Genomic DNA, 18316 nt, shown 5'->3' with positions numbered 1-18316 from the left:
GAAAATCACGGATAAACTATTTGACATACAGTGGCTTGCAAAAGGATTTGGCCCCCTTGAACCTTTCCACATTTTGTCACATTACAGCCACAAAAATGAATCTTATTGGAATTCCACGTGAAAGACCAATACAAAGTGGTGTACACGTGAGAAGTGGAACGAAAATCATACATGATTCCAAACATTTTTTACAAATAAATAACTGCAAAGTGGGGTGTGCGTAATTATTCAGTCCCCTTTGGTCTGAGTGCAGTCAGTTGCACATAGACATTGCCTGATGAGTGCCAATGACTAAATAGAGTGCACCTGTGTGTAATCTAATGTCAGTACAAATACAGCTGCTCTGTGATGGACTCAGAGGTTGTCTAAGAGAATATTAGGAGCAACAACACCATGAAGTCCAAAGAACACACCAGACAAGTCAGGGATAAAGTTATTGAGAAATTTAAAGCAGGCTTAGGCTACAAAAAGATTTCCCAAGCCTTGAACATCTCACGGAGCACTGTTCAAGCGATCATTCAGAAATGGAAGGAGTATGGCACAACTGTAAACCTACCAAGACAAGGCCGTCCACTTAAACTCACAGGCCGAACAAGGAGAGCGCTGATCAGAAATGCAGCCAAGAGGCCCATGGTGACTCTGGACGAGCTGCAGAGATCTACAGCTCAGGTGGGGGAATCTGTCCATAAGACAACTATTAGTCGTGCACTGCACAAAGTTGGCCTTTATGGAAGAGTGGCAAGAAGAAAGCCATTGTTAACAGAAAACCATAAGAAGTCCCGTTTGCAGTTTGCCACAAGCCATGTGGGGGACACAGCAAACATGTGGAAGAAAGTGCTCTGGTCAGATGAGACCAACATGGAACTTTTTGGCCAAAATGCAAAACGCTATGTGTGGCGGAAAACTAACACTGCACATCACTCTGAACACACCATCCCCACTGTCAAATATGGTGGTGGCAGCATCATGCTCTGGGGGTGCTTCTCTTCAGCAGGGACAGGGAAGCTGGTCAGAGTTGATGGTAAGATGGATGGAGCCTAATACAGGACAATCTTGGAAGAAAACCTCTTGGAGTCTGCAAAAGACTTGAGACTGGGGCGGAGGTTCACCTTCCAGCAGGACAACGACCCTAAACATAAAGCCAGGGCAACAATGGGATGGTTTAAAACAAAACATATCCATGTGTTAGAATGGCCCCGTCAAAGTCCAGATCTAAATCCAATCGAGAATCTGTGGCAAGATCTGAAAACTGCTGTTCACAAACGCTGTCCATCTAATCTGACTGAACTGGAGCTTTTGCAAAGAAGAATGGGCAAGAATTTCAGTCTCTAGATGTGCAAAGCTGGTAGAGACAAACCCTAAAAGACTGGCAGCTGTAATTGCAGCAAAAGGTGGTTCTACAAAGTATTGACTCAGGGGGCTGAATAATTACGCACACCCCACTTTTCAGTTATTTATTTGTAAAAAATGTTTGGAATCATGTATGATTTTCGCTCCACTTCTCACGTGTACACCACTTTGTATTGGTCTTTCACGTGGAATTCCAATAAAATTGATTCATGTTTGTGGCTGTAATGTGACAAAATGTGGGAAAGTTCAAGGGGGCCGAATACTTTTGCAAGCCACTGTATTTCCCCTACTTTTTGAAGGCTAAAACAAGCGTCAAGTTTCCCACTGCAAAATTAGTTATTGAAAATACACATTAATAATGTGGTATGCAAAAATTACCAAAGTTAAAATGAGTGCAATGAATGTTTCAGTTTAAGGCCTGTTTTGTGTCTGGTATAAAATGAGATTAACTACACCCAGACCCCATTTGCACTGACGGAGCTTTAAATGGTCTTTACTAATACCTTTTGCATTAGTAATACACGTGGGTGTAAATGCTAAAGAAACTAAGTGTGATAAAACTAAAACTCGCTGAAAAGAAATGGCACAACATTATTACCCTACAAACCACAACAGTAAAACTAGAGTATATTAAGATCTGGATGAAAAATCAGGGAAAATTACATAAAATTGAGAGAGTAGACTGTTATGAAATGAATTACACATTTTAAAATATATTGTAATGACATGGAAATGAAATGAATACGGATGTGTTTTGTTTTAAAATGACTCCAAATAGCCTGTAAATTTAAAACATACATAAAATATAATTTTAGGTTATTTTACAAATGAAATAAGATTTCAGGCTGATACCTTTTAAAACAGCTACAAAAGAAAGTTCACTTGGATGTGGACGCTCAGATAATGACATCTCAAAACTAGGTTTGTCTTGACTGGAGAAACACATTGTGATTAAATTCAAAGGCTGATCGGGAAGTCATTACTAACTGGGTCATTTTGTAGTCTATTCAAGCTAAGCTTAGAAATAACAGTTAAATTTAAACAAATCATGAAAAATATGATACACAACATTCAGAAAACAACCAATATCAATACAACTTAATTAGAAGTAAAATAAAACTGCCTCACTGTTACAACAGAAGGGAATTATCTCTCAAGCTTAAAAACATGAAGCAAAAATTGGGTCATTTTTTCTCCTTTGGCAATCTGGAGAAAGTCCGCTTTGCTTTTATCTCTTTTGCTACATTTGAAGCTCAAGTCTTCACTTTTGCTTTAGTCATAAGCCGCTAACCACTGTGACTTGTAAAATATTTACCACCGAGGCACAAGCAGAACTCGAAATGTAAATAAACACTGCCCTATTACCAAAAAACAAAACATTAAATGGTTGGAAATTCCTTTTATTCACACAGCAATTTCAAGGCAAGAATAGTATCTGTAATCTCACTGCATCAAGTTTAGTGTGTTTGTCTGAAAAAGATCATTCTAATTTCTTTTTGCATGCAGTCACAGTACTTTTCAATATAGATATAATACAAATAGATATATTTGTATAGTGATGTATTCAATGTTGCACTGATATATACATTAGATCATTAGATACTGTTAATTTAGAATACCTTGTTCCTATGTGTAGGACATTATCAAAATGGTCACAGTGATGAAACATAAAAGACAAAAGATTTAGGGTCAGATTTATTAACAATCCCAGCTATGTGAAATTTGTGACTGAAAAGCATGCACGCAGGTAGGAATTATAGAAATGGCTAAGGTTCGACACGTGCAATTTATTGCAAATTGCACTGTATTTCACACGCAATAAAAGCATGTGTTATTATGATCGATAGTTGGCGCTAAAAGCCTCAATTTATTCGGGATGCCGGGGGAAAATGTCAGAATGAGCATGTAATTGGAAGCGTTGGATGCAAAAAGCTATGAACGTGGTGCCAAAATGTTGCATCTGTCTTGACATCTGTCTCTTTGCACAGTCTTCGCCCTGACATGTTAACAGTTCTTGTTTTTTGGCTTTGTTAGCTAAACTGAACTGAACTCAGCGTGACACACTGGAGTGAGGGAAGAGGAGAATCCCAATTCAAAAGGCCTACAAATACGTATTGGAAGCCAAATTAGCTTTTATAGTGAATGATGGGCAGTGTTTCAGCCTTTTAGTCCCATTTCTCCACAAAGATTCTTCAAAGATAAAAAAGTATCTGTAATTTTTTCCTTTCAGCAGAGAAACAAGCAGAGCAGCTTTTTTGGACTTCTACCTTGTTGTTATCAGGTCTCTTAAACACCACATTCAAACATCTGTCAAAATGAAGCAATCACTGGGATTTAGATTCAGACATATCTAATGACTGAATCTTACAATATCCAATTACGGGCTATGTGCACATTTATGCAAATGGAACATTAACAATTGCTTCATTGATATATGTATGGGTCAGAATTTGGCAGTAAATAACTGCATTCTTCTGAAAATCATACATGTCAAAAGTTACAGATTTCAGTTTTAGCTTTATTTTGTGGATTAGCTTGTAATAGAATAGACAAAGTTATCAGCGGAGTTAACAATAATATGTAACAGAAGACTATATCAAAAACATACTGATTCTCCACCAGCTGCCTCTTTTTAATTTGATGCCATTCTGCTTCCAGAAGGAAACATGTGCACAGTCCTAAACTTTAACTATTTTAGTTAACATATTATTCATCCCTTCATTGGGGATGCTCTTGGTAGAATGTAGATTAGTCAAAAACGATCTGTACACATCTTTGTACACTGTTTTGAAAACGCATTAGATGACAATGGAAAAAAAGGCTAGATATCTAAACTGTTATGGACTAGGTAATATGTTAGAAATGAATAGATGCTGCATCATTTTGTGGAAATGGAAATGATCGACCATCAAAGTGCTTAATTCAAAGACACCCCAAAATCTGAGTGAAAAAATGACCCGGCAAGCTAGTCCATTTTGCAGAGATTTCATTGCAGTAACTCAAAATGGTACTCAGTAGTTTGTATGGGCCGCACTTGCGCTTGTATGCATGCCTAACACCAGGTCATGCTCTTAATGGGTCGACACATAGTATCCATGGGCTCTCCTGCCAGATCTGGACCAGGGCATCACTGAGTTTCTGGAAAACATGAGGTCCAGTAGAAAATGTGGGGCCCTCAGCCATCCTCATGATGTCTTTTCAGATTGTTTGGTCATAGAAATTCACACCAGTGGCCTGCTGGAGGTTATTTTGTAATTCTCTGATAGTGCTTATACTGTTTGTAGTTGCACAAAGGAACAGATACCGGTCCTACCGATGGGTTAAGGACCCAACTCCATTCAGCTCTCATAGTGTAACTGCCTGTCTTCTGGAATTTCCTCCATGCTCTTGAGACTGTGCTTGGAGACAGCAAATCTTCCAGCAATGGCATGTACTGATGTGTTATCCTGGAGGAGTTGAACTACCTGTGCAACTTCTGTAGGGTCCAGTTATCGCCTCATGTTATCAGTAGTGACACTGGCCCTAGCCAGATGCAAACATTGTGGAAAAACTCTCATAGAAGATGAGGAGAGAAAAATAAAATAATTCCTGTTTTGGGGGCTGTCCAATATCCTGAGGTTTAACTGACTTTTTGCTATACTCTGATTAAAAAGTGATCCCTAACTTTGAGCAGTGTATATATATTAGTTCCGAATTTCCACTCCCATTAGTGGATTTTTACCATTTTTTTTTTATCTGTTAATTTGGTCCATTTGGTAAATCTGGGCCTTAGGCTGTTAAAAGGTTATGATTTCTAAAGAGATAATCTTACTACAAAAACAATGAATTTTACTGCAGAATGACTTTTTTTGACTCTGCGATGGCCACGGTTACAGGGAGTCGACACTAAAACTTCTATAAACATTCATTAAAATCTTTAAAATTAAAATGTTTAATGTTTTCTCACACAGTTGGACAAACACTTTAAACATTTATATCATCAGTGAAATCATCGGCCTGTCCTGATGTGTTATTACAGTTGCAGTCCCTGATCTTTCCTGTTGTAACATCCTAATATAATCTGTTAATAATTTTTCTAGCAAAAAAAGCTTAAATACTTACCAGAATGTGCCAATAAGACATGTCTTAGTGACTGTGAGAAATATCAGCATTTTCAGGCACAATAAATAGACACGATTCAAGATGGCTTTTGTTTCATGCAGAACACACATACATTACATATTATTGTGACACTTATAAAACCTTAATTAACACGAAGTTATCAGAAACTGTCAAAGTTGCTTTGTTTTCTATGTCAACACCTCTTAAACATTTCCCTTTAAGAAAATAGAGCAGGAACCACCCCTTTATCATTAGGGAAAACACATAAAATAATGTGTATATGCTTAATCTGCCTTAAAGTGGCAAAAACATAAATTTTCATCTACTGAGTCAGCTGCAATTGTTAGCTTAAGGTTCATAAACATACATGCTTGGGAAAAGGGAAGGTAAAAGGTTAGTCTTTCATTAATAGATACAATTAATAGGTAATCTACCTTTTGAAGATGAGGGCAATGACAAAGTCTGGGTTGACTCGGATTCTCCAGTCGCACTCTTTCCCAGGCGGGTAGGGCTGGGGGTAGTTGGGAGACAGAATTACCCCAGAAGGACCACTGACGTTACCGCCACATGTTGCTGAAGATGAGAGAGAACAGTGAGGGGGAAAAAGGGAGAAACATTATTGCATAGCATTGGGCTTGGGGTTATTTGGACTCAGAATAACCCCTGATTGACCTGTCATATAAAACCCACAGAAAGGCAGAGACAAAATGAGTTAGTTGGTAATGGCAAGTATAGCAGAAATTGGTGAGGACAGTGGGAAAAACCCCTAGTGGACAATATAACCTCCAAAGGTGGTTGCAGACAGCAGAAGAGAAAGAAAGAGAGAGAGAGAGAGACTGCGAGATTTAGTTGCAGAGTGTAGGGCTGGGGGTAGTTAAGAGAGAAAATTACCCCTAGCGATCTTTTATCCCACAAGAAGCCAGAGAGCAGGAAAAAGATATTGGCAAGAGAGACAGAAAGATGCATTCAAGCAGCAATTTGGTGATGTGAAGGAAGAGTTAGCAACACAGAGATGTGTCTTGGGGCTGGCAGGTGGGTGTGAATGGATTATCAACAGTGAAATAGAAGTAAACAAAGGCATTAACACTTGCAAATCACTCACAAGCAGAAGCACACTAACACACTAAGTCCATTGTGCATAGTCGTGTATAGTATGTTTCATCTTGGGAGCTTTTGAACACAGAGGACTCGCTACCTGAAGTGAAAGTGCAGGACAGGGAAGCAACCTCTAAGTAAAGCGAAAATGGAGCGAGATATGAGCCCAACATTTTATCTACATTCATGCAAACCTGAGGTCACTAGCAAAGAGTCAAAGGCAATATCAGGGACAAAGAATAATGTGTTTCACACACATGGTTACAAGGCAATCTCTGGTCTGTGTAACTCTGCTGGAGGACTTCTATACACTGGTGGCTGATAAGAAAAGCAAAAGGCAACAGAAAAGGAGACCGTAGCATCTAACAGTAAGCCAGCTGTCTGTGGTGTCTTGGTGCAAGCTGGGTGGCTGACGACACGAGCAACCTGCTACTTCAGGAGTTTTCAGTGACTTGTGAAATCTGTCCGTTCTGATCCTTGAATAATTGAAAATAATGTAGCTCAGGACCTTGAATGGTAATCTCTTTTGATTTCCACATCCATCTACTCTAACGTGACACACAATGTCACATGTGAGACAAAACTGAACTGGATGACGCAGTTTATCAACAAAATGAATGTGACACATTAAGGCCATGTAGTTTGGCACCTGAGCACTGTTAATTCAAAAAATATTGGCATGCAGCATTATAAGTACGTAGGCTGTCTGGTGAGAAAAGCTGCTGTATTAGTGATTGTATTATTGAAAAGCTCAATGAATTTAATTAATTAAAAACATAAGGCAGGTTTCAGGGCTTTAGGCCATGTTTGTCCTTTAGTGAAGAAGTCAAATGCTTAAGAAGAGCGTAAAGAGGAATACAAAGACATAAAAGCATGACAGTGCAAAGGAGCAAGTGCGCCGGACTTTCAACTGTTTAACGTGGGAACTCAATCAACATTATTTCCATCATTCGACAGTGCTACAGATCAAACCTCGGGATAAACATACCAAGGGTGTTCAGTGTCCAACCCAAATATAACCTTAGGTGGAGTCTACCATTGTGTAGTGTTCAAATGTACAAAACAAAACAACGAGCCACCACAAAAATGCTACTAGTGCCTTTATAATATCCATCCATCCATCTTCTTCCGCTTTACCCGGGGCCGGGTTGCGGGGCCAGCAGCCTAAGCAGAGAAGCCCAGACCTCCCTCTCCCCAGCCACCTCCTCCAGTTTATCCGGGGGAACACCAAGGCGTTCCCAGGCCAGCCGAGAGATATAATCTCTAATCTAATCTAATCTAATAATATAATTCATCATATTCTGTTTTTTTAGTGTGCTATATGATATATATAAGCCCCCAAACAAAGTGTAATGTATCACGTGAATTAACTGAAGGTCCAGCTTGGCAGTAAGAGATCCACAAAGAGCTGTACACCTACCTACACATGTTGGAGGGTCAGGGTGCCAGTAGAATCTGTTATCCATTCGCACACATGTGATAGTATCTTTGCCCTGAAGCTGATACCCTGGGTCACACTGGAATGTCATACTGTCACCAGGTTCCTTACTGTCCCCGTATCGAGAACCATTGACAGGAATGCCGGGGTCGTTGCAGGTCGTGGCTGTTGTGGCTGGAGAGTGCAGAAAACAAAGGCAGACAAATATTGATGTACTAGGAGCACAGAGAACAAAAGGAACTGAGACAGATGCACTCAAACGTAACATTACTGCCAGTGTCGTACTGTCAGCAGCAGAAGCAAAAACAATACACACACGCATAGCAGAGTGAGTCCAAATGGAGCTTATTATTATGTTATCATGCTGACAGTGACTAATATAATTACTCTACTTATCAGAAGTAGTGATATCGGGAGACACATGTGGTCACACTGACCCCAACAAGTTAGGTAATTTTTGGCTCTGCCTTCGTGCTAAGCAGCGTGCTAAGTGGGGATAACTAGATTTAGATGAACTTACATTGCCCGTTACTGCACAATCAGCCCTAAGGTGCTCCAAATACTTTAAGCATTACATATCTACAAATAACATTTCTATTTATTTACTTTTAAGATAGAACAGATAAATACGATTTAAGACTTAAAAAACAAAAACCTATCTATAACGACTTTAATTTTCAGAGTTCATCTTAGTTTGGTGTTAAAATGGCACAAGCATACTTGAGCACACAATTCACTTTATGGGCTTTAAAAATTGACATTTTTTCTTTTTCCTATTTTATTTTAGCTGAAACTGAAAATGCTTTATAAGAGTAACTGAACAGACGAGATTGAACAATGTAATTTTATATGTACAATTTTACATTAAAAATGTTATATATAACATTTCATAGGTATGGTCAACAGAAACAGAGCCAAATTTAAAGGACCCTGACTCCGACATTTCATTTGGTAAAATAGCTTGGTTGCCTGTTGGTTAAGTACAACATAGTGCTTTGATCAGATTAATAATTGTCTAAAGAGTAAGAAAAAAATGATCTATGTTAAAAAAAATACAGCATAAATTGGATATTAAATATTGTCCCTTTCTGTTTTCTGAAATTCCAGCACTGTTTAGAGAAGGGATATCTATCCACCCTTTGGGACTGGACCCCTTAGGGGCTTAACATATAAATCTAAGATCTTAAGTCAAGAAGTAAGGAGGAAAAAAACTTGGCCTTAAATAAATGCAAACGGTGGAGAATACCACCTCCTAAATCAATGTGGAGGTAAAAATATAAGGTCATTACCATAGTAATGGAATAATAGGGCTATAATTATGATGTTACCAAGGGCAAATATTTATTGTTTTCCACATGGAAAGAACGGGACGATGTGTAAGGATGGCGAGAAAGAAAAAGCGAGAAATATGTAGACATAAATTTGTATTACTTTAAATATTTGTAGAAAACCTGACAGTTATGCGTGTTGGACTTTTGTGTTTATACAAACCTGTATAAAGAACAGGTGTGTACGAATGGTCTCGTGAACAATCAGTTGAAATTCTCGCCTAGTTGTTATGGTACTTTCTAAATCCTTCTTTCTCGGTGTGCCTCTGATCGGTTTTGGTGCCATAGTGGATCAAAAAGATTTAAATCTAAAAGGAGGATGCACAGACATTTTGGGGTCTACTGACTCAAATACCAAAGGGCATCTCTGCATCAAAATGGCACAACAACCATGCAGGTTGCCCTGGGACAAACGGCAGCAACAGCTTAGGTTCAGTGAGCTCATCTTAAAAAAAAAAAGGGGAAAAAACCCCCAAACACAAACAAAACAAAAACAGAAAAATCAATTCATTAACATTATCTACAAAATAATTAACAGAAAACACAAGACTACAGTTTCCCAAATAAATCTTTCATGCTCTAAAAATGAAATGAGACACCGTCTCTGGTGGGCTACTTCAGTACTTACTGAACATGGCTCCCAAGGTGAGATATTAAATGTCTCATTTGATTCTATGACTAAAGCTTTTTCAGAAATCCTGTTAAATTCCACATTAATGCCAGCTTAATTTTCTTATAGCCAAAATAGGGTTTATATGATTACCACAAAACTATATGGATGAGTGGTGAGTTTTAACGAAATTAATAGGTAATTTTGTAATTGGCTTTCCTTCATAAAGGGATCTGAGGGGTAAAGTAGGGCAGACCACCCGAATTACAGATTTAGTAGAATCGTGTTACATTTCTGAGCAGTTTCTCGTAACTCAAATGTTCTTCTTCTACCTCATGTTTAATGATATCAGTATAAAGAGAAAGCTACTTACTGGAGAACTGTATTGAGAATCCTTGCTTGCTGATGAAATAATCAGAATCAAACTGCAGCGTAAGTATGTTGAAAGTCGAGTGGATGTCTTCAGGTAACGCTGGCCCTGACCATTCTTTCAACAGGATCCCACCATCTGATGGTCCCGATGGGCCATCCCAAACTCTCAGAATATCGTGGCCAACCTCGGTGTCAAAGACAATAAAGTGCAGGCTGAGGAAACACAAAAATACAAGATTGTTTACTTTCACATCAACAGACTTATTTATTTATAAAAAAGCCAGTTTCTATTCTTCAATCCTTTTGTGAAGCATTACCATTAATGTAGAACAGGAAATACCCCAGATAACTGCAAGTCATTGCGACATTACTCACGTGCACTTAAATTACCTGATAGTTTTTCCTGTATCAGCCTCTATAGTCCAGGTACAGTGGAGGTTGTTGTCGTATGGAGCAGGATATCCTGGAGACAGAATCCGTCCAGACACCGCACCAGTTATGTGACCTCCACACTCAGCTACAAGGACAGGAAGCAAGAAGATGAGAGTGGAAAAAAGTGCATATTTGATGCCTTAATTTATGCAGCTTAAAGTGTCAGCAGCTGAAACACATCCATCCATTCACTAATGCATATTAACCAAGATATTTTAAAACACCATAGCAGACATTACTATGCATAATAAAAGAAAGCATAAAGGAACATTGGAGCAAGTACTGCATTTTATGATAACTTGTATAAAAAATATAATTTTTTTGAATCCACATTTTTGCACAGATTTGACCTATTAGTGGCCATGTGATCCCAAACTTTTGATCAGCTGTAAAACAGCCTGTTTCAGTTTAAATTGCATGCTCAAAAAATGTTTTGTCTCACTCCCATTTCTTTTTGTTGTATGTTGAAGCTCTACTTGGGACCTTGTTAAGATCTAACCACGCAAAATATGATTTTTTGCCATTTTCCAAGTGGTCTTAAACGTTTGATCGGGACTGTATTTGACTGGGTCTTCTTATCCTCGGGTTGGTTTGGAGAAGTAGGGTTTCCACCAGTTTTAGATCTGGCCCGACATTTTGGCCCACTGAAGACGATTTCTCTCTATAAAACCAGATCCTACATTAAACATTTTATGGTTGTCTTTGTATTAATGTTTCAATTTATCTCTATAAGATGTAGCTTCTGTTCTTCGCTGTAAATTGCACTGAGGTGTGAAGGTCAAGTTAAATGAGATTCAGTTAAGAACTGCTTGAATCGTTAAATCAACCTTGAATTATCCAAGCTTGGTATAGCGTTTCAAGGCTGGCAAATAACTTTTATGACTCTTTTCTGTTAAGGAGTTCAAGAAAAAAGTTTACAGCACAAGTGAGTTTTTTGTTAATTTTATATTGTTTTTTGTGGACAGAGAGGTTAAAAATAGTGAATATGGACAAATCAGGGGGCAAAGCTGGTAAGAGATTTAAACTCATCATGGTAGCACATAGCGCAAGAAGATGACTGCTGTTTAGGTATGTCTGTGTGTGTGTATGTACATCTGTGCATGTCTGTGTGTTTGTTTGTGTGAGTTAAACGTGCATCATTAACACAGCCCTACAATCTACAAAACCATGGCAACCTACTGTTGTTGCATTACCCTGGGCAGAAAGCACACAAATCAGAATTTCCATGTGAAGACAAACACAAAGGGTACTCCAAGAGACAATCACACACAAGGCCAGGAACATACTTGAAAACATTTCTACAGTTACGCAAGCACATCCAGACATGTGAACACACCCGCCAGCATCCACAGTACAACAACATAGTTGTTTCTGTCCCTGGTGAATGAAAGCAGGAAAAGAAAGGCAACTATTCTGTTGTGTTTTTATCACTCTTGCTGGCAGATAGGACTTACAACACAACTTGCAAAGTAAGCCTTGGCCAATTTTCAGAGAAGAAGTTTTAAAGATCAGGCCAACAGGTGTGGAGAATTTTGATGAGATATTTTCACACCGTTGCAAATTTAATTGCTGTTCTGGCTTTGACATATACTGATGAATGTACAGGCAGAGGGAAGGTAGTTAAAGTTTTTCCACTTTAAAAGAAAGATAAAGAGTATAGTTTTGCTTTACTTTACCTCTGCCTTTGACATTAATTATTGTCATGTAAATTTTGATGAGACTGTGTTGCCTCAGTGTAGACAGAGGACTGCAGGAGACTCAAATGTAAACATTTACTGTATTTACTTGGTACAGTATCAAGGGGAACCAGGGGAAGCACACATCCTTACAGGTCATACTATCACCACAACTCTGAGCTTGTCATCACACTGGGAGAATGTTTATACTTTAGACAAATATTCTGTTCATCCCTTTATTCAGATAAAGTACTTTGCAATATTTTGCCTGCAGCTCAGCTTTGTGACCTTAACATGGCAGCATACGCAAATAAACAATATTTATATATGCCAGGGAAGGACTTCAAGGCCAATAGAATCCTGCATGCTGCTCTGGGCTTGACCCTTTGGGACCTTTCCAATAGAAAAGCAGAAATCTTATCTCAGTAACATAATTTGCAACGAAAAGACTATTTCTGTTGTTGAAAGTAAAATTATGTAGGACACAGAAAAAAGTAATGTGCCAAGCTATGGTGAGGCGTAACTCATAATAAATGGACACTGTACAAGAAAATACAAAAGATCTTTTTTTTGAAAAAAGATATAATTATCAAAACAGTTTTTTCCAATAACAATATGTATTGCTGTAATGAAACTGTTCCATGTAAAGATAATGTGTGAGTGAGTGCTGTAGTAATGAAAGTTTATACACATGTGTGAACTTAAAAGTAAAAAAATATGCAGGCATTTATTTAAATTTGATCTTTCATGTTTTTTACTTTTATAAAGTTGTATGTGAAGAGGTGGCTTGGTTATTGTGTTCATGTCTTGTGTTTTTATAAGTACATGCAAAATTGTAAATTTATATGTGTTGTATGAAAACCTGGATTTTACCAAAACTGAAATATTGTCGGAATAATTTTCCCCTCTCCTTGTCAGTTTGAACAAGGAGAGGGGAAAAATGGAAAAAAGATATTCTCAAAGTAGCAGACAACCACTCTTGGTATAGAAACAGCCTGAGGCAAACCTATCTCCTGATCTCCATGCTTATGCACATAGATATGGGAGTAAGCAAGACAGACAGTGGAGGAGACAGTCAGAGAGGCAGAAAGACAAACACTCCAACAGACAGACAAAGGATGAGCACGCAAAGGTAGCTACAGAGGTAGTTAGCCCAGGGCTCTGCCAGCAAGTATTCTCCCGGTTGCTGGCTTACCTGAAATAAGGCAGTGACAGAACAGCTGCAAAAATTTTACTGACTGCAGAGGCATTCAGGGTCACACACACACACTCTTCGCCATACACATCCATTCACACACATTGTTTTTAGTTGCCATTAGAAACCACAGCTGGGTATAACCCACATGACAGACTTCAGATGTACTGGCAGGTTACAAGACACATGGTTAAGCACTACAGTGGGGAATTCCAAATTAACATGTGCTCTGTGCCCACATCTACTCAGCAAGATGGAATACCTACAGGAACTGTGCTTTCATTTCCAAAATATGCAAAGCCACACAATATTTATGAACAAAATAGGAATTATGGACTTTAAAAAATTGCAAATTTCCTTTAGGGGGTTCAAAGCTAGCTACAAACAATACACGTAAACAAACCTTCCATGCTTCACTGGAGGTTGCTGAATGAAAATAAGGAATCAGAATGACCAGCTGTACTTGTTGTAGTTAAAATATGAAACAGCTTTTACACACTTAAAAGCAAGAGAGGGAAACAAGTTAAAAAGCACCTGAATCTCTTGGCATACTTTTCTCAGAACTAATTAAGAGGTGCTAAATGTCAACTAAAGGTACAGCTATCCTCTGATAGTTTATCTGCCTGAAAACGTTAAGAAATGCCCAAATATATTTTAAATGGGCCAAATACAGTTTAAAAACTATTTTTACTATCTGAAAAAACACTGTGTGCAGTCATGTGGTGGTCAGTCATTGCAAAACTGATATACTGTAACTGCTGTAACTGTCTGTTTGTGACATTTACATTGGAAATGGATGATGATTCTTTTATTTTTAAATCTGTGGTCAGCATTCTCAACTACTCAAGTAGTGTTGTTGGAGTTGGAGAGAAGTGCAGGAGGGCTGTCCTTATTTAAAAGTTTCATTTATCTTCATTTCTGTCTTTTCTTATTATTTATGATTCTCTGTTGCAGATTGAGTCAGAAGGGTTGAAGAAGTGATTCCTATTAAGAGGACAGTTTTAATCATGAATCATCAGTTTCATACGGGTGTGCAGTAAGTTTGTTTAACAACGAAAAACTTTTTTTGTTTTATATCTGAAATGATTGCTATCTAATTTGACTAAAATGAATTTTGAGCATGCAGACAAACAAACTTTGTCATTATACAACTTTAGAAAAACAGCATGCGGTCAAAATTAGGTTATATAGCAAGCAGTCTGTATAGTCGTGCATCGAAAAAAGAGTTATTGCAGCTCTTCTATGACATAATATCTCTGTTTGGTCGTATTTTACCATAATTTTATTCAAGAAGCAACAATTTCAGATGAATCAATATTGTTTCCTACATCACCTTCAGTCTCTTCTGATAGAATATTCTATTTGCTGTGCATGCTGAGAATAAAAGAGAAAGCTGAGGCTTCTGTCAAAGTCTCTGGCATAAAATGCTCTTCACACCTTCAGGGTACTAGGGAGTTGTCTGGCTTACATTATAAATTCATCACTTCAGAAATCACCCTTTATTTTTGCATCTTAACCACGCAATCCTTAAAACAGAGAGCACGATGCACTAAAATATCCTACCTGATGACAACCAGATGCCACAGTGCATGTAATCTCATGTGCACAGGCCAATGATCAGAAAGGCCAGTTTTTATGCAGAAATTGTATTAGAACCACTACATTTCCCACAGTGTTGAATCAGTCCCCCACACGCTCTTTTGAAAGTATTCATTTGTCTGTTGACTCAGTCACTTGTTCTCGCACACTGTCTTTTGAATCATCATGCTGCAACTCAGAAACAGACATGAGTAGCTTCTCCCTGCTATATCACTCACTGAATTGTATGAAAAAGAGAGTTGTCCAGAGGTTAATAATTCAGATCTTGTAGTTCTGAAATATTGATGCAGAAGGGAACCTACACATATGCTGGCATACTAACCGACACAGGAAGGAAGCGGCTTGTCCCAGACGCGTCTGTCACCACTGAGGCAGGTGAGTGTACTGCTCCCATGAAGACTGTATCCAGGGTTGCAGGAGTACAGGACAAAAGTGTTGGCATAATGACCGTCATCCTGGATCTTATAGCCATAACTAGGGACACCTGGTTCCTCACAGCGTACTAGGTCAAAACCTGGGTGGAGACAAACACACAGGGATAGTGATTAGGTCTTCCTGTCCATGCTGCAACACTACCTTTCACACAGGATGATTCTATTCTGGACAAAAGGACATAAGGTTATTGTATTCTTCTCCAGAATCTCACTACGTCCTACAGAATTTCAAGGTCTGAACACAATGTTAATACAGGTACAGGTCTATATAGGCCAGAACATCCAGACTGGCCAACAGCCTGTATCCACAGGCTGTGAGGCTCCTGAACTCTCTGCCCCCCTCTCACGGACAATAACCATATCCAACTTCTTAATAGCAATGAACTGGTCTGCATTGGTGCATCATATCTTTATTCTCTTCCCCCTCCTGCCCCCCCCCCCCTTTCTTAAATAGATAACTATCATATCTGATATCATATCTCACAGTACAATAATATTGAATGGGTTGCATTGTTGTATTTTGTCATGTTTCTCAGGTCTTTGTCTGAATTTCTACGAACATTATTGCTAAGGATTGTCTTATTGCATTGGAGTCACACTGGGTTAAATATGTACACTTGGGTTTTAAGGGGTATTTATTATTTTCTTCTTTTTTTGGGTTGTATGGAAGCCCCAAACGCAATTTCATTGTTCTTGACAATGACAATAAATAAATAAATACTAAATACTAAATACTTGTGACATAAAATTATAAAATTATGCTTCTTTCTGTGACATTCAAAAAAAAGAAAAGTTGGGATTCTCACTTTCTGAAAATATAATGAGAGTTGTAATGGTAATGGAAAGCATTGTCAGTTAAATTTATGCAGTGAAAATGTGGAGGGAAAAAAAGCATTAAATGATCATTTTACATCCCACATACACACAGAAAAAACAGAGTTTCTAACTTTCTAAGATACACAAGAATAGAAAAACTTCCTGCCATTAAGGCAGATGGTTAAACAAAGACACAAGAATGCAACCAACATATGCTTTTTTCCCCCCTCAGGTCAGCTTATGATAGATATAGCATTCCCACTCAGATAGGGGTTGCTATAGGGACAATAAACAGTGAGCTGTAAAAAAGCTCTTTATTCAAGAAGATTCATCAGTTAGCAGCACAGATATTTAATTATCCAATAAAGTCTGCGATACTTAAATTTCTACATGGTAAATTTCAGCTTTTGTCAATGAAAGTTTAATGACATATTTGGCAGTGCGTTGCTAAATTGTTATGATGATCACTATGAGTCACTTGACTGTTGGGTGATGTTATTATATGTAAACCTGCTAAGTTTTTACTGCTTGCCAGATTCAGGGCATAAAATGAGAATCCACTCAATCTATACGTTTGACTTTTGTGTTTAGACCTGTCAATTCAGTGAAAACAGATTCACCTAATGGTAGCACTTTATCAGTAACAGTAATATTTTGATAACAATATAATAACCTGCAAGCAACAAAAATGGTAATAACTGTAATATGAATTGCTGTATACTGACTTATAGTTATCTATGGTTACCTAGTACTTTTTGTTTCCCTTCATAGGTAATAAGCTAGAACATTAAACATAATAGTTACATTGTTACATCCAAATAAATAATGCTATAGACATAAGTCAGGAATATTTAGTCCTGACTTGAGTTTAGTACCCTCAGTTTTTGTCTGAGTATCACCCAGCGTTTAAATTTGAATGTAATATTAGTCAGCTATAACCACTTTTGCTACAATGTAATTACTTGGCTAATAATGTGGTAATTAAGGGGTTATAACTTGCTATTTCTGTATTATTACGTTCTTTGTTTTGCCGCTATTACCACATTATTACTAAACTGTAATAGAAACTGCTAACAACCGGCTTTCTTAATGTCCTGAACAGATGTGCACATTATTTTATTTTCTGTATTGAAATAGCCTCTAATAATGTGCATTACTGAAACTGTTTAACTCAGACTCTGACTCTGCTTAACAAGCAATTGCTGCCTCTGTTGATCAGGAGCCATTGCTTCCTCCCTTTCTTTTGTTCAAACCTTATATCAATCTCTCTTATCTATCCATCCGCTCATCTATTGCAGCAGCGCTTTGAAGAAGGTGTCACCTTCTCTGGTTTAATGACTCACTGATTGATGGTTGTCTAATGGCCTAACTGACATACAGAGCATATATCTGGCGTCCATATAACATCTAGCTTCATTTGTTTGTCCCTTTGTCCAGCCGCTCTTCCACTCGAGATGTGTCACTTTCTCACCTTCTTTTAATGACTTGCAGATAAATGCTCCTCTAATAGCCTCTTTGACTTACACAGCAGCTGCTCTTGCCTTCTTAAGAGACTCACTTTACAGCTATTAAGATGTGTGTGTGCATATGTGTTTGTCAGAAAGAAAGACAGCCTGTTTCAGATATTCATGCACTCATTTTTTACAGTATGCTTGGTAAGCTACTGTTGCACTCTGGCCCTCAACAGAAAATCCTTGGGAAAAGTGATTGTTGATCTTTCAAGCTGTCAAAAAGGGAAAAAGAAAAACAAAGCAATGCAATTTGCTGACTGAGAAAGGCTAGTCTCTACAGTTTTGTAGTACATGACACCTATTTTGTTCTGCTATATATAGTAGCACTCAAGAATCACTTGACTGAAGCATGGGGCAGG

At 38.1% G+C, this 18316-nt stretch overlaps 1 protein-coding gene across 1 annotated transcript in view; it reads right to left on the bottom strand.

Annotated features, from left to right (window-relative positions):
- Positions 1–18316, bottom strand: part of csmd1b (CUB and Sushi multiple domains 1b) — a 208127-nt gene that overhangs the window by 88305 nt on the left and 101506 nt on the right. The window contains exons 22-26 of the mRNA XM_085452803.1: positions 15519–15710; positions 10685–10811; positions 10296–10507; positions 7967–8158; positions 5886–6024 (exon numbers count right to left, since the gene is read on the bottom strand). Coding sequence (XP_085308929.1) covers positions 5886–6024; positions 7967–8158; positions 10296–10507; positions 10685–10811; positions 15519–15710 — 862 coding nt within the window. The remainder of the gene's footprint in view (positions 1–5885; positions 6025–7966; positions 8159–10295; positions 10508–10684; positions 10812–15518; positions 15711–18316) is intronic.

Source organism: Copadichromis virginalis, linkage group LG1, assembly GCF_057382275.1.
Source record: "Copadichromis virginalis isolate Kocher_CV1m ecotype Utaka linkage group LG1, C_Virginalis_male_GT1.1, whole genome shotgun sequence".
Classification (NCBI taxonomy): Eukaryota; Metazoa; Chordata; class Actinopteri; order Cichliformes; family Cichlidae; genus Copadichromis; species Copadichromis virginalis.
Note: the sequence above shows the minus strand (reverse complement) of the source record. Positions and strands in the feature narration are given on the sequence as shown.